Source organism: Schistocerca cancellata, chromosome 1 (genome assembly GCF_023864275.1).
Source record: "Schistocerca cancellata isolate TAMUIC-IGC-003103 chromosome 1, iqSchCanc2.1, whole genome shotgun sequence".
NCBI classification, from domain to species: Eukaryota; Metazoa; Arthropoda; class Insecta; order Orthoptera; family Acrididae; genus Schistocerca; species Schistocerca cancellata.
This window is the reverse complement of record NC_064626.1, coordinates 221,231,321-221,257,659: the sequence shown is the minus strand read 5'-3', so window position 1 is coordinate 221,257,659 and position 26,339 is coordinate 221,231,321. Positions and strand designations below refer to the sequence as shown.

The following is a 26,339-nucleotide window of genomic DNA, read 5'->3' as shown; positions in this document are numbered from 1 at the left end:
TGCCAGGAAGTTTCAAAACTTTAATTAATTTACCCTTTGTATATGCCTTTCAAGCAGATCGGTACACTACGAAAGGGTTCCCAACGCCCAACGCTGTGATGTTACTGCCAACAGGCCTAACTGTAACCAAGACCAACTGCTTCGTTCGCTCCGGTTTTCCGCCAGTACTCACTACGGAAACCTCGCCCGACGAAGCGGTTGACTGTCGTTCGTTGGCCTTAGTTGGCGCTGTGTGTAAATGTGTGAACGCTACGTGGTGTGGTGCGTGTCGGCAGGAATGGGGATGCTGGCGGAGCGCTACCCGGACGACAAGGAGCGCGGCAACGCGATGGGCATCGCGCTGGGCGGGCTGGCGCTCGGAGTGCTGATTGGTCCGCCCTTCGGTGGCGTCATGTACGAGTTCGTCGGCAAGTCGGCGCCCTTCCTCGTGCTGTCGGCGCTCGCCCTCGGAGACGGCCGTAGGTACCGCGCCTGCGCGCCCACTCTACTCCTAAGCCTGGCCTCTCCTGTTACTGTAGAATAAATCATTGCACTCAGTCTCTGTTACTTGTATGAATTCAAACGCCCTTCCCCTCGAGCAGTGCAATATTTACTTCCCAGAAGAGTTTTGCATTTTTATATTGAAGGAATTTTCAGCAGACGTTTTCAGGTCGTTAAATAACTAACTGCTATAATCCACTGAAAATTCTTATATCACAAAAATTAACTAACTAAAAAAAAAAGCCACTGAAGATTCCTTTAATACAGTACGCGAGTTGGGGTAGCACTCAGCACTCCGTCTTCAGTCCACGAATGGCCTACCGCTGTGCGCTGTGCGCTAAGTCCGCCGCTGGCGCGCTGCCAAGATGACGTCGGTCGGCCTTATCGGCCGGGGTCAAAGGTCAAGTGGTCAGTGTGCTGACGTGACATGTTGTTACATACTCTATGCCGTCATATCCTAGATGCACCCTTGTCCGGTTTTCAGCTACGCTATAGATCACTTTATTTATGAAAATACAAAGTACAATCAGCAACAAACTTTACATATTCACATACTCCTTTACCTTTAACCCAAATGAATACAGACTCATTTACAGATATTTTTCTTTTGTTACGAGTATACAAAGACAATGCAGAGGTAGACATATAGGCAGATTTACCAAAGTCTTTATTTGCAAGTTCTGCCATATGGTAGGTACGGTAGGCAATAATATCTCTGTCTACAAAACTTTAAAGTCCAGGAACATTAGGTACTCCTGTACCTCCTCGTACAATAGCTACAGTAAGCCAACCATTACCATGAGTAAAGGAATCGTTAATGTCAATGCTAAAGTTAAGTCTACACCCACAGAAGACACAGGGTCCGTCGATAAGTGCAGTAGCAGCAATGTTCTTCACAGCATTCTTCTTCTTGTCTGCAGCAGATGTTGAGAATTCAATGTTCTCGATGGTTTTATAGACTGTTTGCTTAGAGCGGATCACTCGCGCTGCTGCTGCTGCATAGGCAACTGCATTGAACGCTGCCAAGATGCCTTACAGAAGATATCGTCGTCGCGCTAAGCAAACAGTCTATAAAACCATCGAAAATATTGAATTTTCCACATCTGCTGCAGACAAGAAGAAGAACGCAGTGAAGAATACAGCTGCCGCCGCACTCCTTGATGGACCATCAGTTTTCTGTGGATGTAGACTGAACCATGGGTAAAAGTATCGTTAATGTCAATGCTAAAGTTCAGTCTACATCCACAGAAAACTGATGGTCCATCAAGGAGTGCGGCGGCAGCTGTATTCTTCACTGCGTTCTTCTTCTTGTCTGCAGCAGATGTGGAAAATTCAATATTTTCGATGGTTTTATAGACTGTTTGCTTAGCGCGACGCCGTGTCATCCTCACGGGAGGATGCGCATAGGAGGGGCGTGGGGTCAGCACACCGCTCTCCCGGTCGTTATGATGGTATTCTTGACCGAAGCCGCTACTATTCGGTCGACTAGCTCCTCAATTGGCATCACGAGGCTGAGTGCACTCCGTAAAATCGCAACAGCGCATGGCGACCTGGATGGTCACCCATCCAACTGCCGACCACGCCCGACAGTGCTTAACTTCGATGATCTCACGGGAACCGGTGTATCCACTGCGGCAAGGCCGTTGCCACACGCGAGATGGGATGGTAATCATTAAAACAATAGCGCCTTTCGTTGCGGCAGGATCCCTTCAAACTAATGCGAAAAATATTTTATTGGGGCCTGCCGGCTTAAAGGGGGGAATGATCGTAGTAATAAAGTAAGAGAAATCAGAACTTGCACAGGAAGTTTGAAGTTTTCGAGAGTGGAACGGTAGAGAAGTCGGTGGATGATGGTTCGATGAACCCTCTGCCAGGCACTTTACTGTCCATTGCATAGTAGTCATGCACATCTGGATGTAATATACAAAGGCGAAATTATCTTGGAAGTAAATATTATATTGCCGTTAGAAAAAGACGTTTACATTTACAAACATGTGTTTATACACTTGCGGCGGAAGTTGACCACACCAACAAACGTGTCAGCCACTGTTATGTTCCTCCTCTATATTTCACGGTGGGCTTCGGAGAAATAGCTCCGCCTTAGAGCGGTACATATTTTGCAAGTTCTGACCCCTCAACGTAACACATATTCCGAAGAAATGAAAAAATTCTTGTAAGTTATGTAAATTTCTAAATTTTAAAACATATGAAAAGAAGGCAGTCACATGTTTTGTGAAATAATTTATATAAAAGTAAGAAATAAGACAGCCGACAAAAATTTGTCGCACATCTTAATGACGCTCGAAATCATGTACAGCAAATGACGTGCCGGTTGAGAATTTAAAATTCAACGTGTAACTTAAAATTATAAAAAGTCCTCTCTGGTATTTGTCTGGTGGACTAGGTAGGCCGTACAGTCAGCTATTGTGTACTCCAAAGATACTATTGCTATCTGAAGTCATGGCTCGTCAAATGTTACTTTAATTTAATTTAAATATTACTTTTAGATATATAATTTCATAACAAAATTGTTTTTTCAGTTTTTTTCCAATTTGAAGTTTTGTTAAGACATCATAAAATATATTTAAATATGGGTCGGTATTCTGTTATTGTGATTAAGAGTGTATGTATTATTAAGAATATATACACTCCTGGAAATGGAAAAAAGAACACATTGACACCGGTGTGTCAGACCCACCATACTTGCTCCGGACACTGCGAGAGGGCTGTACAAGCAATGATCACACGCACGGCACAGCGGACACACCAGGAACCGCGGTGTTGGCCGTCGAATGGCGCTAGCTGCGCAGCATTTGTGCACCGCCGCCGTCAGTGTCAGCCAGTTTGCCGTGGCATACGGAGCTCCATCGCAGTCTTTAACACTGGTAGCATGCCGCGACAGCGTGGACGTGAACCGTATGTGCAGTTGACGGACTTTGAGCGAGGGCGTATAGTGGGCATGCGGGAGGCCGGGTGGACGTACCGCCGAATTGCTCAACACGTGGGGCGTGAGGTCTCCACAGTACATCGATGTTGTCGCCCGTGGTCGGCGGAAGGTGCACGTGCCCGTCGACCTGGGACCGGACCGCAGCGACGCACGGATGCACGCCAAGACCGTAGGATCCTACGCAGTGCCGTAGGGGACCGCACCGCCACTTCCCAGCAAATTAGGGACACTGTTGCTCCTGGGGTATCGGCGAGGACCATACGCAACCGTCTCCATGAAGCTGGGCTACGGTCCCGCACACCGTTAGGCCGTCTTCCGCTCACGCCCCAACATCGTGCAGCCCGCATCCAGTGGTGTCGCGACAGGCGTGAATGGAGGGACGAATGGAGACGTGTCGTCTTCAGCGATGAGAGTCGCTTCTGCCTTGGTGCCAATGATGGTCGTATGCGTGTTTGGCGCCGTGCAGGTGAGCGCCACAATCAGGACTGCATACGACCGAGGCACACAGGGCCAACACCCGGCATCATGGTGTGGGGAGCGATCTCCTACACTGGCCGTACACCACTGGTGATCGTCGAGGGGACACTGAATAGTGTACGGTACATCCAAACCGTCATCGAACCCATCGTTCTACCATTCCTAGACCGGCAAGGGAACTTGCTGTTCCAACAGGACAATGCACGTCCGCATGTATCCCGTGCCACCCAACGTGCTCTAGAAGGTGTAAGTCAACTACCCTGGCCAGCAAGATCTCCGGATCTGTCCCCCATTGAGCATGTTTGGGACTGGATGAAGCGTCGTCTCACGCGGTCTGCACGTCCAGCACGAACGCTGGTCCAACTGAGGCGCCAGGTGGAAATGGCATGGCAAGCCGTTCCACAGGACTACATCCAGCATCTCTACGATCGTCTCCATGGGAGAATAGCAGCCTGCATTGCTGCGAAAGGTGGATATACACTGTACTAGTGCCGACATTGTGCATGCTCTGTTGCCTATGTCTATGTGCCTGTGGTTCTGTCATTGTGATCATGTGATGTATCTGACCCCAGGAATGTCTCAATAAAGTTTCCCCTTCCTGGGACAATGAATTCACGGTGTTCTTATTTCAATTTCCAGGAGTGTAGATCAGCAGAAGACAGGGAAGTTTCAATTTATGATGTGAAAGTCCTGTCGTCTGGCCACAACTGTGGGTTCTCTGATAGCTCTGGGAGGAGGCTCATCAATTTAGAACACATGAAGTATTAGTTCACTTTATTACATTAATTAATAAAAAAATTACTTTACTTTGACACATTTCTTTGCCACAGGAGTACTGGGTAAATTACAACCGTTATTCACTATGAAAGCCTCACTTAACATACTGATTAACAAATTGTTCTCTTGAGGCATGGTGTTCCAAATTTACAACAGTATAACTGTACGAAAACGTTGGTCCGACACTATGATGTTGATTGTTGTAGCTGAAGTCTGAAACTAGGGCTGAACTCTTGCATGCTCGACACTACATTGACCTCTGTGCGAGGGTGCTGCTGTACTGAGAGGGAGGGAGTGGTTTCTGGACTGTTCTCCATTGGTTGTTGCGGATTGCAAGAGCCCTCGCTAATGTCTGTGGTTCGATTCGCTTTACTGACTTTGGTGTGGCGTCACGATCTCTGGACGATACCATGACTTTTTTTCAATAAGAAAGAAAGAATTCTTCTGCCTAAGCAGACCATACCTTTTTTTACAAACTTAGACCTCTGGCTGGCAAATTAAATTTCTCTAAAATCACTATTTAATGTTTTCTTAACCACACAGAACGCTTTGAACACTTAGTTTTTTTTCTTATTTTTCCAAAACTTGACCTCACACTGATCAGTTTGGAACTCTATTTGGCCATTTACCACTTTTCGCTTGAATATGAAAATTCAGTACAGTTCGACCGTGGTCTAGGGGGAGTGCGGCTCTCGCATCCGAGCGAAGCAGACGTGCGGTGTGTGCTCTCCGCTGTCAGAGAGGGCCCGCGCGCCTTGTTTACTTTCTTCAGCCGACACTAACGTGACGCCGTAGCGCTACAAGACCATGGCAAACCAATACAGAAGATCAACCTTGAAATTCACATTTCGGTACGACTTTACCCGACCAAAGGCGCTCGAAGTCTAACGCTTTTTAAAAGAGGAAACGAAGATCCCGGCTGCCGACATTGTCGGCATTCATTTTTCGATCGTCAGTAGCACGGTCTATGTAAAGCTCATAAACGAAACTACATGCGACAAGGTGCTTCGTGAGATGAAACAAGAACTCCGCTTCCGCCACGCAGATGGCAATGTTGGCAACGTCGAGGTCGGCCATGCCGCAATGGGACTGCGGACTATACGCATATTCGAACTTCCATTTGAACTCCCGGCGGCAGAAGTTGTTGCGGCGCTCCGCCCCTACGGCACGGTACACGAACACGTGACTGAAAAATGGACCCAGTTTAGGACGTATCCAGTACTCAATGGAGTACGCCACGTGCGCATAGATCTCCAACGACACATGCCATCCTATCTACAGATAGGAGGATGCCGGGCCATAGTTATTTATGACGGCCAGCCGAAGACGTGTTCCGGATGCGGCAAGGAAGGTCATCTTCGTTCCGAGTGCCTCCAGCGTCGGGTCACACAACTCCCACCGAAGGACGTTGCACCACCAGCGGCGAAGACTATTCTACCCGTGACTTACGCGGCGGCGCTCACGACGTTCTTCACACAACAGACACGGCCGACCGCTTCAGCGGTACAAGAATCACTTTCCACGGACAAAAACCTGGATGATCCGCCGACCTGGCCAGTGGTGGAAAATAGTACTACGACTCTGGAGCTACCGAACGCGACAGACATTGACGCCGGCAAGATGGCAATTGATTCCCTTATTGTACCGACCGAAGCGTTTGTTCCGGCGGAGCGTGAGTCAGTGCCGTCTTCTGACAATGAAGGCCATGTACGGAAACAGCGATCACCGAAACGCCGAAAGCGCCGTCGTCGGACCGTGTCGGAACACAGCGGTTCGCATTCGGCCGGGGAAGAACAACTGACCACTCAAGAAGCCAGCCGCGAAGCTGAGGCTGTTTCCACTGACTCCAACCTTGCAGAACAGACAGAAGAACATGCGGCTTTCGACCATCAGCCCATTGACAGAAACAGTGAGCAGCGGGAAGGTACCAGTGCAGGCAGCGAAGTCGCCCGGTCCCTTACTACCAAACATTCCGAGGCTATGGAACATGAACAGACATCCGCGCCCGCTTCGTGGGCCGAGGACGTCGAGACACAAGATCCCGATCCGCGGCCAGCTGAGGCGCCGCCGGATCATGCAGCATAAGCAGCACAAGGAGGACCGCGTTCGGCGGGGGGTGACATCACTTCCGATGTTCGCTTCTCTCCAACTTCAACATGGATAACCTCGCCCAAACAACGCGTTGCCAGGCTTACCGCCTGGCGACAATGAATATCAACATGATCAGTTCTCCTGTCAAGATCCAACTTTTGAAAGAAACCATACGAGCCATGGGAGTTGACTTTGCTTTCCTACAAGAAGTGAAAACGACTGCACTCCCGCACTTTTACGGTTACGCCACACATGTGGCGCCCGGTAGATCTGCAGACACCGGAGTGGCAATATTAGTGCGTGAAGGCATTGAAGTTACCGACGTCAAGTTTCTTCCCTCCGCGCGAGGAATAGCATTTACGGCACTCAACACCCGATTCATTAATGTTTACGCGCCGTCGGGTACCACAAGACGTCACGACCGCGCCAGATTCTACTCCACAGATGTCGCTCCCCTTTTCCTTGGACGATACGACCACAGCGTCTTCGCCGGCGATTTTAATTGCGTACTTCGCCCCAAGGACCAAATCCCACATTACATGCCTTGTCCGGAACTGGGTGCGATGATCCAAGAACTTCACTTGTGCGACACGTGGGAAAAAGTCCACGGTAACCGCTCTGGCCACACTCATCTTACCAGTCATTCGGCCAGCCGACTTGACCGCATATATGTGTCACAAGATCTCACACAAGGTGTGGTGGACGCCGAATTATGGCCTCAAGCCTATTCCGATCACAGTGCCTATATCTGCACTATACACCTACGCCCCCAACAAGTCTGGCGCAGCAATGGCTTTTGGAATCTCAACATAACTCATCTCCAGGACCTGGATTGCCGTCGGCAAGTTGCAGCAACGTGGACTGACTGTGAACGCCGCCACCTACGATACACCTCGACCCTGGAGTGGTGTCTCCTCTGTGCCAAACCAGCAGTCCGTAGGACACTTATGCAATATGACAAGGACGTGACTGCGTGGCATCGACAGACACTCGATTTTTGCTACGCGGCACTCAGGGACCTCGACGCCTTACCCCCTTCCCCGGAGAGACAACATGACCAAAGCAGAATCAAGGCTCACATACTATCATTGACGAAGCGCCGACTAGAAGGTGCTGTAGTCCGCTCGCGACGGCACGACCGAACGGTTGCAGAGGAACCCACTATGCACCACGATGTGGCGGATAAGCGCCGACAACGCCAACATCTAATCACACAACTCAGGTCACACGACGGTCGCTTATGTGCGACCCAAGAAACCATAGTAAAGGCGGTGGAGGATCTTTTACGTCGTCTTTACAAGGAAAGAACCGTCGATGACGAGGCCACTCCTGAAGTGTTACAGCAGGTAACACGTACTATCGACGAGGCTACCGTGAATGCACTAACAGAGGAAATCTCACTCGAGGAAGTCGAGGACGCCGTGGACAAAGGTGCGTCCAATAAGTCTCCTGGACCTGATGGATTGCCCATCGAATTCTACCGGACTTTCCGTGACATCATGATGCCTCGCTGGGTTATAATGTTCCGCGAACTTATGTCTCCAGACTGTGTTGTGCCGCCAGCGTTTGTAGGTCTTCTCATACTGGTACACAAGCCAGGTGGAGCGCTATCGATTAACGACTATCGGCCCTTTACAATGCTGAACGCCGATTACAAGATTTTCACCAGGATTATGGCAAGCCGTATTAAGACGACTTTGCCGATGATCCTCGCTCCAGAACAGACGTCACAGGGGGGAGAAGCCAACATACACATGGCCACCGGTGACTGCAGGGACTTAATAGCGATCGCTTCTGCGTGCCGTCTGAGAGCGGCGATCGTCTCCGTCGATTTCAACCGCGCCTTTGATAGAGTGCACCACAACTTCCTCCTACGAGTAATGGACTGTATGGGATTCCCCCCGGGCCTCATCGACACCCTACGGCGTCTTTGGACCGCAGCCAGCTCACACGTCCAGGTCAATGGAAGGACGGTAGGACCAGTACCCATTAAGAGGTCTCTACGACAGGGTTGTCCCCTTTCTACCTACCTTTATGCAGTCGCACTCGAGCCACTCCTAGGGGGCCTTAACCACCGCCTATCTGCGGTACGTCACTTTTCGCTATAGGACATACGCTGACGACCTGCTACTGCTGGTTCGTTCCAATGACGAAATTCAAAGCGTACTAACCTGGATTGAGCGATACGGACAGGCCGCAGGCAATCTTCTGAACATCAACAAGTCGGCGGCGTTGGATATTGGGCGTGGTCTCGGACCGGAAGCCCTCGCTCCCCTCCCACCAGTTTCTGATCTGCGATATTTGGGAATCACGTTCAAGAAAGATGTACGTAAAACAGCTGCATCAAACTACCGACGGTTATTACAGATCATACGCGCAATGGTGCGACAGAACCTGCTCCGGGACATGAATCAGCTACAACGTGTTGAACACCTGAACCTCTACGTAGCATCAAATTCAACCACGTGGCACCAGTCCTCCCACTACCGTTGCAGATAGGTCGCCGGCTTCAGGCGGCTTTCAGTTACTACGTTTCCGCAGGTCATATCTTTAAAGTACGATACGACACTCTTACCCTCCCAGTGCACAAAGGAGGGCTGGGATTGGTCAACGTCAGGGCAAGAGCAGCTGCCCTTTACATGAACAACATGAGGAAACGATGGAAAAGTCATTATACCTCTCTCACGGGTCGTTTACTACAGGTTCTGATGCCAGTCTCTAACGTCCCGCCGGTGTCGGTTGCGCACGTCGCACCACAGCTCTCCCATGTGTCGACCTTCATTCTTGATTACAGTTATGTCAGCTCGAACCTCTCCGCCACACGTCCACCAAAGGCGAAAGATTTCTATACCAACCTTCTGCGGGCTGTTCCCCGTAACGTGGTGGAAAACAAGTACCCTACGGTTCACTGGCCAAGAGTGTGGAAAACGATACACCACAACTTTCTGTCATCCACGGTGCGTTCGAAGTGGTATCAGATCGCCAACAAAAAATATGCCACACGACAGCGACTTCACACTATTGGACTGGCAGACTTCCCTTATTTCCCAGATTGTCACCTTTTGGATACCGATGAACATTGTTTTACATGCGCATCATCGTCCGGAGTTTGGCGACTAACACAGAAGATATTGGCTTGTTACCTCCGGGTCACACCTGATATGATTGACCCTCAGAACCTACTCTGTCCCGATGAAACTTACTTTCCGGCTGCAAAATATCATGCGCTTACATGGTTCAAAGGACTTACCGTCGCCTACATCTCTAGCGACGGAGAGAAAGAGCAGCTTGATTACTGGTGGTTCCTACAAAATGCTCACAATGCCCTCGAACGCGCACCGAAATACCGTACGCTCTTCGCAAATTATTTACGCAGCGTTTTCGTTAACCCCCCACTCAGCTGGGGAGTGCCAAGCTGCGGTTAATGTTCTGTGCCGCATCACACTAACGGCTCAACGTTCTGCCTTGTCAGCCATGAGCGACGGAAGAGACAGGCTGCTGCAAGGATGTTGTTTTCCTTGAGGCACTAGCGAAGCAGAATGCCTCCGTTGCAGATGCCCTTCAAAAGCGCTATTGGAGATATCAGATAACGATGGCGAGGGTCCAAGTGGAACCAGTTACATTATTGAGGAACCTTTTAGTTGGAATTGCATCAGTGATTTATATTTTTATTTTTTGATTACTCTGTTATGCCACCTTTGTTGTTGTAACACTTACTTGTAACACTTAGTTACTAGAATTCTCATTTGTACACGTTCCCTAAATGTAATCATGTAAAAAAAAAAAAAAAAAAAAAGTGGCAAAGGATAGCCCTAATCTTGATTCCCATATTTCCCCTGGTATATAGGCAGCTCTCTGGAGTGGGTTTACTCAGGAGCCAACGCCTGAAGTGGATCAGATTTTTTGTTATAGGATGAAAAGTGGCGGAGGCACTTAGGTTTTTTTTATTTTCCTAAGGGGCTTTTTAAGGAAAAAAAGTAAAAAACAAACAAAAATAAAAAAAGTGGTAGCGTAAAAAAAGGGGTAGCAAATTTAAAAAAAGGGGTAGCGTCTTTGATTCATAATCAAAACGTCTTCGGTCCCGGGTTCGATCCCCGCCACTGCCTAAATTTTGATAAATAATCAGCATTGGCGGCCGAAGACTTCCGGCATAAGAAGTCAGCCTCATTCTGCCAACGGCCTTGTCAAAGAGGGCGGAGGAGCGGATAGAGGTTCAGGGCACTCTCTTGTCCTAGGGGTGGGAAATTGCCCCTAAAAGCGGAAGAATCAGCAATGATCAACGACATGAGAATACAGAAGGCAATGGAAACCACTGCATTAAAGACACGTAACGTGTATCCACAGGACATGTGGCCTGTAATTGAAGAAGTGTCATGATGATCTCTCCATTGGCAAAAGATTCCGAAATAGTCCCCCATTCGGATCTCCGGGATTGGTCTGCCAAGGGGGGGGGGGGTTACCATGAGAAAAAGATTGAATAATCTACGAAAGGATAACGTTCTACGAGTCGGGGCGTGGAATGTCAGAAGCTTGAACGTGGTAGGATTCGTTATGAATAGGTAGGTAGGGCAGAGAGTGTGTTACTGTGAACAGTTCAGTGACCGGGGTGTTCTAATCAGAATCGACAGCAGATCAACACCGACAACGATAGTTCAGGTATACATGACGATGTCGCAAGCTGAAGATGAACAGATAGAGAAAGTGTATGAGGATATTGAAAGGGTAATGCAGTATGTAAAGGGGGACGAAAACCTAATAGTCATGGGCGACTGGAATGCAGTTGTAGGGGAAGGAGTAGAAGAAAAGGTTACAGGAGAATATGGGCTTGGGACAAGGAATGAAAGAGGAGAAAGACTAATTGAGTTCTGTAACAAGTTTCAGCTAGTAATAGCGAATACCCTGTTCAAGAATCACAAGAGGAGGAGGTATACTTGGAAAAGGCCGGGAGATACGGGAAGATTTCAATTAGATTACATCATGGTCAGACAGGGATTCCGAAATCAGATACTGGATTGTAAGGCGTACCCAGGAGCAGATATAGACTCACATCACAATATAGTAGTGATGAAGAGTAGGCTGAAGTTCAAGACATTAGTCAGGAAGAATCAATACGCAAAGAAGTGGGATACGGAAGTACTAAGGAATGACGAGATACGTTTGAAGTTCTCTAACGCTATAGATAAAGCAATAAGGAATAGCGCAGTAGGCAGTACAGTTGAAGAGGAATGGACATCTCTAAAAAGGGCCATCACAGAAGTTGGGAAGGAAAACATAGGTACAAAGAAGGTAGCTGCGAAGAAACCATGGGTAACAGAAGAAATACTTCAGTTGATTGATGAAAGGAGGAAGTACAAACATGTTCCGGGAAAATCAGGAATACAGAAATACAAGTCGCTGAGGAATGAAATAAATAGGAAGTGCAGGGAAGCTAAGACGAAATGGCTGCAGGAAAAATGTGAAGACATCGAAAAAGATACGATTGTCGGAAGGATGTGCATGCACATATAATCTTATGTTGCTGCCTATAAATGCGTTTTGGATCAAGTTTTTCATTTACCTTTCATAAATGCACAATGTCCCCAGACTCATTACAATGATCCAGGAGATTATCAAAACTGCCCACACTTTTCCAAGCTTTGTTGAAGTTACTGCCTTCACCGAGAGTTGTTGGTAGGAGAGGCAGATAGCCTCCACAAAAAAGAAAAAATTACGCGTACCGTGAGATCAAGTGACCTCAAACGCCAACGGTGCAATGTGAGATCCCTACGTCTCTTGTGGCCGATCCATCTTTGAGACTCGCCATGTTTAAGAAATGCTCCTACATACAGCTGTAAGTGTGGTAGCTCTCGGTCCTGATGAAAAATGAAATTTTCGACATGTCTTCATTATTGTGCAAAAACCTGGCTCTTTAGTATATCCAGGTACGTGATTCCTGTAACTGAATGATCAAGCGCGCTTGCAGCACCGGAGGGAGACCTGCCAGCAACTCTATGAAACAATAATTTTCATCTGGCTTTTAATTTCGTCGTGTATGTTAAAATCCACCCAAAGTTTCTACTATCATGTGAAAGACAGTCTTCTTAAGTCTAATGAATGTTTTTGAAACCTTTTGTATTTGCGGCACGTGGTACAGATGTATGAAGATTTTAGTTCCTACATATATACTTTGTCTTTAAGCTGTGTACCTGTATCTAACCAGGTAATGGCCCAATCTGACATGTCAAAACCTAATCTGAAATTTTTCTCTTAGGAAGAATACACCAAAAGAAATGCACAGCCAAAATTTTAACTGGTAAGACGGACTGCAGGTATTTTTAAAAAATGTTAAAGTATTCATTATTGCCATACGAAGAATTGCTTATAACAGCGGTTTGTATAGCCCTTCTTGCGTAGCGCACGAATCACCAAATAAGCGAACGCAACCGTCATAACAGTTATAGCGCCGCCTAGCGCGAAGCCCGAAGTGCACACACACGAATTTTAAGCACTTAAACCACACAAAAAATGTCTCAGATCATTATTTTTTTCGAATAACTTACCGTTAATATCGTCAGATGAACTGTTGCTGACGTAATTGTTACACAGCTGACTAACAGAGGAAAGAAAATCAAGGTAGTGTATGATGTTACATTATAGACTTTAATATGTTGACATGAAACACTCTATAACAATTTCTGTACCACAGTTCTTATCATAATTTTGTGAAAATGTATATTTTATTGATAATGAAACATTTCCTTGATTTTTTCCAATACTCGTCCCAAAATGTGAAGTTTGTATTGGATGAGAAAAACGTAAATTTTCTTTGCAATAGACACACCTGATAAAAGAAAAATTAATACATTTAGGCAAATCACGGTTTTATTTAGATGAAATTGGGATGGAGTAAGAAATGGATGTGGGTGTTGTTCTGCATATTGTGCTGCGTACCAGGCATACTTGATCAAATTCGTAAAACCTGCTGATGCAGACTGACATTGCACAGACGATTGAAATTGAACGACATCATTCCGTTGATAAACCTGAAATAACAAAGAGCTGTAAGAAATTTTACTGTACAATGAAAAGTGCTTTAGAGTGTCTAAAAATTTCTGTATCGACAAGCTGAATGTTTTCGTCGTCCTCCTAAGGACAGATGTGATGTTACGTCCAGACCAAGAGTTCAACAAAAGCAATTAATTATTTGCTTAAACTGGTAAGAAGACGTTTCATAAGTACCATCGAAAATTATTTTCTTCCATTGTTCCAGATTTTGGTACGTCGATTACAAGATTTAACAAACACATAGATCTTTCTTTCTTAATTTTTGGTTCTAATTTGCCTTGAGGTTTCTGAAGACAGATATAAAGCTGCAGAAACAGCAATCCACACATTTATTACTGATATTGTTATATACAAATTTGTCATAGAATTCATCAACTGCCCAAGCGACTTTGTCTTTCTCTCGTTCGTAATGAGATAGTGCAGTTTGAACGCAGTTCTTGCAAGAGACCTGAGTGATCGGCTTCATACACAGCATTTTAGGGGAAAATAGAAAGCGAAAAATGAAACATTGCTTGAGCTCTGACTAGTTACAGTGTATTTGTTTATAAACATTTCAGCACTGACTCGTGTTGTCATTAACAACGCCTCTGAATATGTGTGACAAGTTAATAATATTTAAGAAAAGTAATAAAATCCGTATGGTCATTATAGATATATTAGCATTGTGGATGGAGCCTGTGAAATAAATACAAAGTTAAAAACCACAACAGGTCCGCTATTTCGCAAATAGTAAATGTGTTTCACAAAGTGGCGTTCTTGTTTACTGTCTATCAAATCACTGCGGAAAGTAGAGAATACATCTGACAGTGAAAAACAAATGCTTCATTTGTAGACACCAAAAGTTTTTTGATAAGATAAACAGGAACAAACTGCTGAGTGTCGTGGAAGGCGGGGTTGTCCATTTTCATGCAGTGGGATATCTCTGTAGGTAGTAATGCACTATTACATTTGGAAGAACTCGACTGGGACCATACTGATTAGCAGAAAAGCTAGACAAGAGTTTTACGTGCAATCAGCCATTTTTAAATTGCACACAGAATTAATGTTACGAGAGTTAAAAATTTAATTTCACTACGAACTGCGCAATGATAGTACACTTGTCTAACTTTTATATGTAAATGATACAGTTTTATACGCTTACAATGAAGCCAATCCCCAACAAAATATTCATAACGCGTTAGAGTGAGGGGCGAATACAACATAAAATTCCTTTGAGAAAATACAACTAATATGCTTTATAACAAGAGAGCCAAAAAGTTCAATGACTGTAGTCAAGAATGAGACAATAAATGTACACATTATCTGCTTACAGCTATCACTTTATTTAAATAATGCTACTGGCCAACACTTGTCAAGCGGCACTCACCAAATACTAATGGACTGCATTATGGATTCTGGAGCACTGAAATGCATGCCACACAACTGGAATGCACGTCACATTAGGTCAAGCGTACTACGCAATTGAAAGTGGGCGGTTGAAATGGGAAAACTTGGATGGCTGAAGACCATAATGCGTGTAAGAGTCTGGAGGAGGGTTTTATCTAGGATGACAAAGTGCTTCTGATGATATAGAGGCTGTAGGCTCACTCGCGAGCAAACAATGCTATAACTAAAAACGCAGCCTACCAGTTAAGGTTAACAGAGGAGACCCAAGGACGAGCGCAGCTTTTCTTCACGGTAAGCCCGTAGAAGATGCCCATAGTGTCCCATGGCACTGCAAGGTGATTTTCGAGGAGAAACTTTCTTGAACACCCAAAATTCAGACTTCCCTAAACAAGATTGCTGATTAGTCACTCACCGTTGGGAATAACATAACATTAAAGAGTGAAAATGCGGAGTTCTTGTTTCATGGCCCATGCTTCATCTGTTTCTTGTTTTTTGAGGTGTTCGTTAAATCATTGTGATCGCCCCTTGTAAAGAACCAATAGTTCTGAATTTTCCCCTCTTCGGTTGTGTTTGGGTTGTAAAACACAGGGTAACGAAGGTTTTCGGATAGCATTGCTTTATACGAATTTACGTGCCTTACAATCAAAGAATTGGTGCGACAACTCTTCAGGCTCCACTGAAGACGAGAAAATTCAACAACCTATAAAAACCTGTGCAGTTGTACTACGTTCAGGACATGACGTCAGTCCCTCAATGCAGGTGCAAAATGACATGCGAAAGAAGCAGAGTGCGTATTCATACATTACTGGACATTAAAATTGCTACACCAAGAAGAAATGCAAATGATAAACGGGTATTCATTGGACAAATATATTATACTAGAACTGACATGTGATTACATTTTCACGCAATTTGGGTGCATAGATCCTGAGAAATCAGTACCCACAACAACTACCTCTGGCCGTAATAATGGTCTTGATACGCCTGGGCATTGAGTCAAACAGAGCTTGAATGGCGTGTACAGGTACAGCTACCCATGCAGCTTCAACATGATACCACAGTTCATCAAGAGTAGTGACTGGCGTATTGTGACGAGCCTATTGCTCGGCCACCATTGACCAGACGTTTTCAATTGGTGAGAGTTGTGGAGAATGTGCTGGCCAGGGCAGCAGTCGAACATTTTCTGTATCCAGAAAGGCCCGTACAGGACCTGCAACATGCGGTCGTGCATTATCCTGCTGAAATGTAGGGTTTCGCAGGGATCGAATGAGGGGTAGAACCACGGGTCGTAACACATCTGAAATGTAACGTCCACTGTTCAAAGTGCCGTCAGTGCGAACAAGAGGTGACCGAGACGTGTAACCAATGACACCCCAAACCATTATGCCGGGTGATACGCCAGTATGGCTGTGACGTATACACGCTTCCAATGTGAGTTCACCGCGATGTCGCCAAACACGGATGCGACCATCATGATGCTGTAAACAGAACCTGGATTCATCCTAAAAAATGATGTTTTGCCATTCGTGCACCCAGGTTCGTCGTTGAGTACACCATCGCAGGTGCTCCTGTCGGTGATGCAGCGTCAATGGTAACCGCAGCCATGGTCTCCGAGCTGGTAGTCCATGCTGCTGCAAACGTCGTCGAACTGTTCGTGCAGATGGTTGTTGTCTTGCAAACGTCCCCATCTGTTGACTCAGGGATCGAGACGTGGTTGCACGATCCGTTACAGCCATGCGGATAAGATGCCTGTCATCTCGACTGCTAGTGATACTAGGCCATTGGGATCCAGCACGGCGTTCCGTCTTACCCTCCTGAATCCACCGATTCCATATTCTGCTAACAGTCATTGGATCTCGACCAACGCGAGCAGCTATGTCGCGATACGATAAACCGCATTCGCGATAGGCTACAATCCGATATTTATCAAAGTCGGAAACGTGATGGTACGCATTTCTCCTCCTTACACGAGGCATCACAACAACGTTTCTCCAGGCAACGCCGGTCAACTGCTGTTTGTGTATGAGAAATCGCTTAGAAACTTTCCTCACGTCAGCGCGTTGTAGGTGTCGCCACCGACGCCAACCCTGTGTGAATGCTCTGAAAAGCTAATCATTTGCATATCACAGCATCTTCTTCCTGTCGGTTAAATTTCACGTCTGTAGCACATCATCTTCGTGGTGTAGCAATTTTAATGGCCAATAGTGTATATCTTTCCTGGTACTCTGACGTACCGGTACACATGTGGAATGTGGACATGCAATTTGTTGTTCTTGTGAAGCTTTTACACCAAGACTGAGAAATATGAAACACATCTATGCCGGCAGTGCTGCAGTTGCTGATGCTTCAACCGGGTGTGGTGCGCCAGGACTCTGACCCTCCATCGCTCAAGGCTCTCGTCATGGACCCGTACATCATCATTGCTGCAGGTGAGCACAACACGCTGCACTTCTTATCAACATTATATATTTCTCTGTTCCCTTCCATATAGTTTTTTTTCTTTTTCTTATGGAATGAAAAGGATGGAGGAAAGAGTCCGATAATAAGATCAGAGTCGGACGGAATGGCCGCGCGGTTAGAGACGCCGTGTCACTTACCGTGCAGCCCCTCCCGCCGGAGGTTCGAGTCCTCCCTCGGGCATGGGTGTGAATGTTGTCCTTAGCCTTAAGTTAGTTTAAGTAATGTGTAAGTCTAGGGACCGATGACCTCAGCAGTTTGGTCTCTTAGGGATTCACACACATTTTTGAACAATAAGCTCAGAACAGAATAGGAGATCTCGAATCGAACAAGAATTTCAAAATAACAAAAATCTACCGTTGTGGTTTTACGGCCTCAAAACGACAGCCAATCAGCAGCTAGTGCGGGGATGTTTGTCCGGTAAGCAAATGTGATTTGGTGAATCTGGCAGTGTCGGTTTTGTTGACACTTACTGCTCTGCTGCTCTAGTTAGAATAGAAATCGTTTCTACATCTGCACCAACATAGATACCTGTCGAGCCACCGTAAGGCGTATTGCAGGGGATACCTTGCGCTTCTAATAGTCATTCCCTTCCCTGTTCTACTCGCAAATAAGGGAAAAACGGCTATCTACATTCCTGCGTACGAGCCCAAATTTGTCTATTCTTAGTCTTCTCGGTCCTTAAGCGAAATTTATGTTGTCAAGGACAGAATCGTACTGCAGGCAGCCGCAGAGGTCAAACATGAAGTGATACATTGACATGTTGTCCTAGTCAATTCTCTATGTCTCACTTCATGTTTGATCTCTGCTTAAGAAGGTAATACTACTTAGGGCACATGTTGATTGAAAGCACCGATGATGGCTGTTAATCAGTTGAAATCGATTTGCAAAAGTGAATAAATAAAACATGATTTTGCGACTAGTTTCTGCATATTTGGTAATTTTGTAATTTTAAGCCTCTGAACTGCTTCAATGTATTACTTCAGTCCGACTTGGTAGGGACGGCAAACACTCGAGCAAAAAAATGGATCGTACTACGTTCTATACAAAGTTTCCTCTTCAGATCAGCCACTTTCTCCTCAAATTCTTCAAGTAAACCGAAGTTTACCATTCGATTCCACACAACCGACCTGACACACTCGTTCCATTTCATATCGATTGCCTAGATACTTAAGCGATATGACTGTGTCAAACAGCACACTACTAATTCTGTATTCGGACGTCAAAGGATTGTTTCTCCTATTCATCTGCTTTAACATATATTTTCTACATTTAAATCAAGCTGCCATTCATCAACCGAAATACGAGGGTTGTCCAGAAAGTAAGTTCCGATCGGTCGTGAAATGGAAACCACTGTGAAAATCCGACGAGGCTTTTCACAGACGTTTTCGGCAGTGTCTCTAGTATGGCCGTCGATCGTATCAAGGCTCTCTTTTCAGCTGTGAGCGAGTTAATGTGCCTGGAACAACGATGTCTCCCGCCAGGTAGGTAGACCCGCTGAGAGGATTCGCCTTAATGAATGCAGCCCGCCTAACACAACTGCCACGCACTTCCTTCTTCATGATAATTCTTAGCCGCACTCTGCAGGGGCATTGAAGACGCTCCTGCAGCCTTTTCGATGGGAAGCGTTCGATCACCCACAACACAGCCCTAATTGGCTCGTCCTCAATATCATCTCTGTTCACATGAAACGCTGGATACAAAGATAACACTTGGGCGCAGGCTACGCGCTATACACCAGCATAGAGAATTATCGGGAAGCACAGGCGGCTGCCTTCTATGACGCTGGTGTTGGAACTTTTGGTATAACTCTCCGACAAATGTCTACGTCGGAGCGGCGACTATGTAGAGAAGTATCTGAAAAGTGTAGCTAACTCTTGAAAATAAAATGTTTCTGATTTTAATAGTGGTTTCCATTTAGCGACGGATCGGAACTTACTTTCTGGATAACCCTCGTATAAGTTCTGTCCAATTAACCTTATACTCTTGCACCGTTCACTCGAAGACGACACTACAGTGACATCAATAATTTGTCGAAGATTGCTGCTTATCATATATAGAGAGAGAGAACGGAGTTATCACATTTCGCTGGGACGCTCCATCCGATACGCTTGCCTCCAGTGAATACTCGCCATCGAGGCCAACCAACTGGGATTTGTTATTTAAGTCTTCGAGCCCCTCAAATATCTGAGAACACATTGCCTACGCTCAGAACTTCAACAGTCTGCAGTGGATCACTCTGTCAAATGTTTTCCGGAATTCTAGAAATATGAAATCTGCCTGTTCCTCTTCCTACATGATTCGCAGGACATGGCGCGAGAAAAGAGCAAGCGGAGTTTCGCACGAGTGATGCTTTCTAAATATGTTATGATCTGTGTAAACGAGCTTTTTCTTTTTGTCTAACGAAAATTTATTATATTCAGACTTATAATACTCTCAAGAATTCTGCAGAAAACCTATGTTAAGTATAATGGTCTGCAATTTTGCGGGTCCGTTACTTTATCTTTCCTATGTACAGGGGCCGGCCGCGGTGGTCTAGCGGTTCTGGCGCTGCAGTCCGGAACCGCGGGACTGCTACGGTCGCAGGTTCCAATCCTGCCTCGGGCATGGGTGTGTGTGATGTCCTTAGGTTAGATAGGTTTAAGTGGTTCTAAGTTCTAGGGGACTTATGACCTAAGATGTTGAGTCCCATAGTGCTCAGAGCCATTTGAACCATTTAAACCTATGTACAGGAGTCACCCGCATCTCTTACCACTTGCTTCGGACTTCGCAATGAGCGATAGATTTTCGATAAGTACAACCTAAGTAAGGCTGCCATGCTGCAGAGTAAAAGCGAATTGGAGTTCCATCCGAATCTGGCGTCTTACTTGTCCTCAGCTGCTTCTCAATGACAGTGATGCCTATGTCTACGTCCTCTAAACAATTGGCTTTGCGAATAACAAACAATGGTATATCTGTATGATCGTCTTGAATGATCGATTTCTTTAAACTCAGTATTTAAAACTTCACCTTTTTCTTTGCTGTTTTATGTTCTCACACCAGACTGGTAGACGAGTGACTGAATACAAGCCTCCGATCCGCTTAATGATTTTACCTAGGGCCAGAGTTTTCTCGGGTCCTCGGCAAGGTCTTCCATTCAGGTGTGACGGCGACGGTAGTTGCATGCCTCTGACACAGATCTCTTTATACACCTTCTCTAGATTAGCAAAAATTATAACTTGTGGTCATTACATTAGATTATCAATAACATCGCACTTTACCACATGTCGACTGTCTTGCTATAATAACTTAACTGAGAGAGTGTAGCTTGTATCAAACTTATGCATACTATTTTCCTAGCAATTAGGAATATTCGCGTTGCATTTTTAGTGATATTGGTTATTAGGGCGAAAAAAAATTTAAAAAACGGAAAAAAACTGGAAAAGTGTGAATGCGACAGGCGTTCTGAAAATTCCTTGCAAACCTAATTATGTATATACTGAATAATGATTATAATAATAACAGTAATGATGATTTACTCTGGCTCAATGGCATGGCGCAATTTTTCTATTGGACGCCACTTTGGTGACTTGCGTGTCCCTAATCTACCCCAGTTTTCCAATCGGAGAAAGAGGACCTGTAGTTTAACGTTGAATACGAAATGCGTCTTGTTCCTGGCGATTCCTCAAATCGTTGAGAAGTGAAAGCTGGATTGAACACAGACTGGAAATATCTGTGCTCCGACTGTGACTCGATCACGCGAACTCTCGATTTCCAGGCAAGCGCTTTACCGCTAGACAGGCGCGCATGTGCGTGTGCCGATATGACGGGCCCGATCTGCAGATAGTTCGTCGATACTTTTTCATGAGTAAGTTTTGGGGGTATCCAAATATATGGCCTTATCTTCTGATTGCATTGACTTAAAGGCTTAAATTTTTACACCACTAAGAGAGCGCAGACCTTAGTAGGCGGCATACATTTTAACTTGATAATTCTAAATGGTCCTGAGAAAAAGGAGTCTTAACTGATAGGCAGAGGTACAAACAGACGAATAACGAATGGCAGAAAATATTTTTTGTGATACGATTATATATTTAATAATTTTCCTTCACTTGTGAAACCTTCCTTCTTGCCAAATTTTATTATTCTAAGTGAACGGTAGGTCGAGGTGGCGCAGTGGTTAGTACACTGGACTAGCATTCAGGGGGACCACCATGGTTCAAACGCGCGTCCGGCCAATCCGATATGGGTTTCCTGTGGTTTCCCTAAATCGCTTCAGGCAAACGCCGGGATGGTTCCTTTGAAAGGACATGGCCGATTTCCTTCCCCACTCTTTCGTAATCCGAGCTCATTGTCGACGGGACGTTGAACACTAATCTCCTCCCCCTCAACTATAACCAACGTAGTATTGGTTTTGGTGAGTGAGGTTGAGAGTATTACAATATGTGACACAAATGACCGTATCTTTCATTTGCATTGCCTTACACGCTTACGTTCCGTACACCGCCAAGAGACCGTCGACCTTAATACTTGATGTGAATTTTTATACCTCAACCGTTCCTGAGAAAAACGGCTCTTAACAGCGGGACAGGCAGGCAGGCGGACAACATAATAGTTCTATGAGGGTTCCATTTTTCCCAGTTGAGGTACAGAATTCTTAAACTGAAGTTGGAACTCTATGGGAAGCTTTTGTACTTTAAGCAGATGTGGCGTTTTCAGTTGCTAGGAAAATAGAGGGGAACGAAAATGTAATTTTGATAATTGATGACTAATGTCTGTGAGTGCGCGTCACTAGTGAATATCCATTACATGTTGCGGAGTTGAACTGATACCTCAGAATGTGCAGGATGCGAGTGCGTTCTGCGAAAGTCATAATTTTTTTCTCAGTGTCCTACCATGCTGTCCTTACATCGCTGCCCTTTTAAGAGTAGTTTCACTGCGAAGTTATAAAGGGGACTGAAGGTTTAGCTACGCCTAGTAGTGCACAATAAAGAAATATTCCCAAGACCGGGGAAGCTGTTCTAATCGAGAGAGTAAAGACGAATCATTGATGTCGCTGTGAGCAGCAAAAACACACTACTGGCCATTAAAATTGTTACACTAAGAAGAAATGCAGATGATAAACGGTTATTCATTGGACAAATATATTATACTAGAACTGACATATGATTACATTTTCACGCAATTTGGGTGCATAGATCCTGAGAAATCAGTACCCAGAACAACCACCTCTGGCCGTAATAACGGCCTTGATACGCCTCGGCATTGACTCAAATAGAGCTTGGATGGCGTGTACAGGTACAGCTGCCCATGCAGCTTCAACACGATACTACAGTTCATCGAGCGTAGTGACTGGCGTATTGTGACGAGCCACTTGCTCGGCCACCATTGACCAGACGTTCACAATTGGTGACAGATCTGGAGAATGTGCTGGCCAGGGCAGCAGTCGAACATTTTCAGTATCCAGAAAGGCCCGTACAGGACCTTTAACATGCGGTCGTGCATTATCCTTTTGAAATGTAGGGTTTCGCAGGGATCGAATGAAGGGTAGAACCACGGGTCGTAACACATCTGAAATGTAACGTCCAATGTTCAAAGTGCCGTCAGTGCGAATAAGAGCTGAAGGAGACGCATAATCAATGGCACCCAATACCATCATGGTGGGTGATACGCCAGTATGGCGATGACAAATACACGCTTCCAATCTGCGTTCACCGCGATGTCACCAAACACGGTTGCGACCATCATGATGCTGTAAACAGAACCTGGATTCATCCGAAAAAATGATGTTTTGCCATTCGTGCAACCAGGTTCGTCGTTGAGTATACCTGTCTATGATGCAGCGTCAAGGGTAACCGCGGTCACGGTCTCCGAGCTGATAGTCCATGCTGCTGCAAACGTCGTCGAACTGTTCGTGCAGATGGTTGTTGCCTTGCAGACGTCCCCATCTGTTGACTCAGGGATCGAGACGTGGCTGCACGATCCGTTACAGCCATGCAGATAAGATGCCTGCCACCTAGACTGCTAGTGATACGAGGCCGCTGGGATCCAGCACGGCGTTCCGTATTACGGTCCTGAACCGACCGATTCCATATTCTGCTAACAGTCAATGGATCTCGACCAACGCGAGCAGCAATGTCGTGATACGGTAAACCGCAATCGCGACAGGCTACAATCCGACCTTTATCAAAGTCGGAAACGTCATGGTACGCATTTCTCCTCCTTACACGAGGCATCTCAAAAATGTTTCACCAGGCAACGCCGGTCAACTGCTGTTTGTGTATGAGAAATCGCTTAGAAACTTTCCTCACGTCAGCACGTTGTAGGTGTCACCACCGGCGCCAACTTTGTGTGAATGCTCTGAAAAGCTAATCATTTGCATATCACAGCATATTCTTCCTGTCGGTTAAATTTCGCGTCTGTAGCACCTCATATTCGTGGTGTAGCAGTTTTAATGACCAGTAGTGTAAGCTTGAAATATGTCTTTAGTTGTAAAGACCGTAACTTGACAAGTAGTAATGCAGAGATTGTAGGTGACAGGCACCTGATGAGTCTGTACTGCCGGCCGGTGTGGCCGTGCGGTTATATGCGCTTCAGTCTGGAACCGCGTGACCGCTACGGTCGCAGGTTCGAATCCTGCCTCGGGCATGGATGTGTATGATGTCCTTAGGTTAGTTAGGTTTAAGTAGTTCTAAATTCTAGGGGACTGATGACCTCAGATGTTAAGTCCCATAGTGCTCAGAGCCATTTGAACCATTTTTGAGTCTGTACTTGGTTGTGACAGGAGCCATCACGTTCGCCAACATGGGTATCGCAATGCTGGAACCGTCGCTGCCGATCTGGATGATGGACACGATGGGGGCCGGCCGCTGGAAGCAGGGTGTCACCTTCCTGCCAGCGTCTATCTCCTACTTGGTGGGCACCAACCTGTTTGGACCGCTCGGACACCGCATGGGACGGTCAGTGTCAGCCACACCCGCCGCTCAGCTACCTACCACTGCTCTGTTTCTTAGAGCTAATCAGTCTTTCCACTAGTTTGGTTTCATCCTCCATCTGCTTTTGCCTTTAGATAATATTTTCATCTCTATGTAACTGTTACACACAACGTGTAATCAAATCTGTTTTCGTGTATGTAGTCTTTGTGTGACCCTACAATTTGTCCCCTCTACCACTCTTTCCAGCGATTTTCCTGGATGCCTATTAGATGTCCCACTAATCTGTTCCGTCTCCTTATAAAAGTTTCCCACACACTTCTTTCCTCGCTATTGTTTACACACAGTTTCCATTTCATACTTTGTGAAAAAAATATATTTAACCTTTTTTCTAGAGCATCGAATTCGAAAAGCTTCTTCACCCATTCTTTTTAACATGCTGCCTATTCGTTACATGATACATCAGTTTAGTATCTTTCCATAGCGCAACTTCCCAAATTAGTATCTTAACTGCATAATACGAGGGTAAACCCAAAAGAAAGGTATCCTATTTTTATAAGTACATAGACCTGTTTATTTCTACAATGGTTTACATCAGTTCAGCTTGAACATTCAGCTATTTTTCGACATAATCACCATTTCTGTCGATGCATTTTTGTTGACGCTGGGGCAGTTTTTGTATGTCCATGTCATACCAGCTCGCCGCCATGCTCTTCAGAAAGTTATGAACCTCTTCTTTCACCTCGTCGTCGGAGCTGAATCGCTTTCCGGCTAAATGTTCTTTTAACTTACGGAACAGGTGATAGTCAATGGGCGCCACGTCAGAACTACAGGGTGGGTGGGTGATTATGTTCCACTGAAGCTGTTGCAGGAGAGCAACAGTTTGCCGAGTGATGTGTGGGCGAGCGTTGTCATAGAGAATGTGTACGCCCTTTCTCAACATTCCTCTTCTCCGGTTCTGAATTGCCCGTTTGAGTTTTTTCAGAGTCTCATAGCACCTATCAGCGTTAATTGTGGTCCCAGCGATTCAGCTCCGACGACGAGGTGAAAGAAGAGGTTCATAACATTCTGAACAGCATGGCGGCGCGCTGGTATGACATGGGCATACAAAACTCCCACGGCGTCTACAAAAATGCATCGACAGAAATGGTGATTATGTCGAAAAATAGCTAAATGTTCAAGCTGTAAACTGATGTAAACTATTCTAGAAATAAACAGGTCTATGCACTTTCAAAAAACAGGAAACCTTACTTTTGGGATTACCCTCGTATTTCAGTCACTGTTAGCGAAAATTAAAATACGGAAAGACAGAGTAAAACTAATATTTCCGAAAGAAAATTGTTAAATTTTTATTGCATATATACAGTATAAGTTGCGAGCAGAAACTGCAGATGCTGCTTTGTACAGTCAAATGAAAGAAATATAAAATTACTTATTTATTTCGGTATAGTGACACGTGAAACTATAATGAGACATGATCCAGTGCACGCAGATAATTATAAGGAGGATTTATGTTACAATTCGTTACTGGTAATCGGTTGAATAATGACGAACTTCTGTTCGGGTGTACATCAGCATAAAAGTAAACAGGGGGGAGAAAACTGCAGAATATATTCTTACGCTTTTGTGTTCATGAGGACTGTAATGACGAACTTGTCCAGCTGTGAAGTTGGATCAGTCGCTTCTTGACTCATAAATGTATCCTTTTGGTGACTTAATACTTATAATGAATCTAATTATGTGATATCTTCTCTTCTCTCTCTGAAGTG

The 26,339-nt window shown here is 45.5% G+C and overlaps 1 protein-coding gene across 1 annotated transcript in view; it reads left to right on the top strand.

Annotated features, from left to right (window-relative positions):
- LOC126169519 (synaptic vesicular amine transporter) overlaps nt 1–26,339 on the top strand; it is an 848,981-nt gene that overhangs the window by 761,978 nt on the left and 60,664 nt on the right. The window contains exons 7-9 of the mRNA XM_049920648.1: nt 276–458; nt 17,530–17,631; nt 24,423–24,597. Coding sequence (XP_049776605.1) covers nt 276–458; nt 17,530–17,631; nt 24,423–24,597 — 460 coding nt within the window. The remainder of the gene's footprint in view (nt 1–275; nt 459–17,529; nt 17,632–24,422; nt 24,598–26,339) is intronic.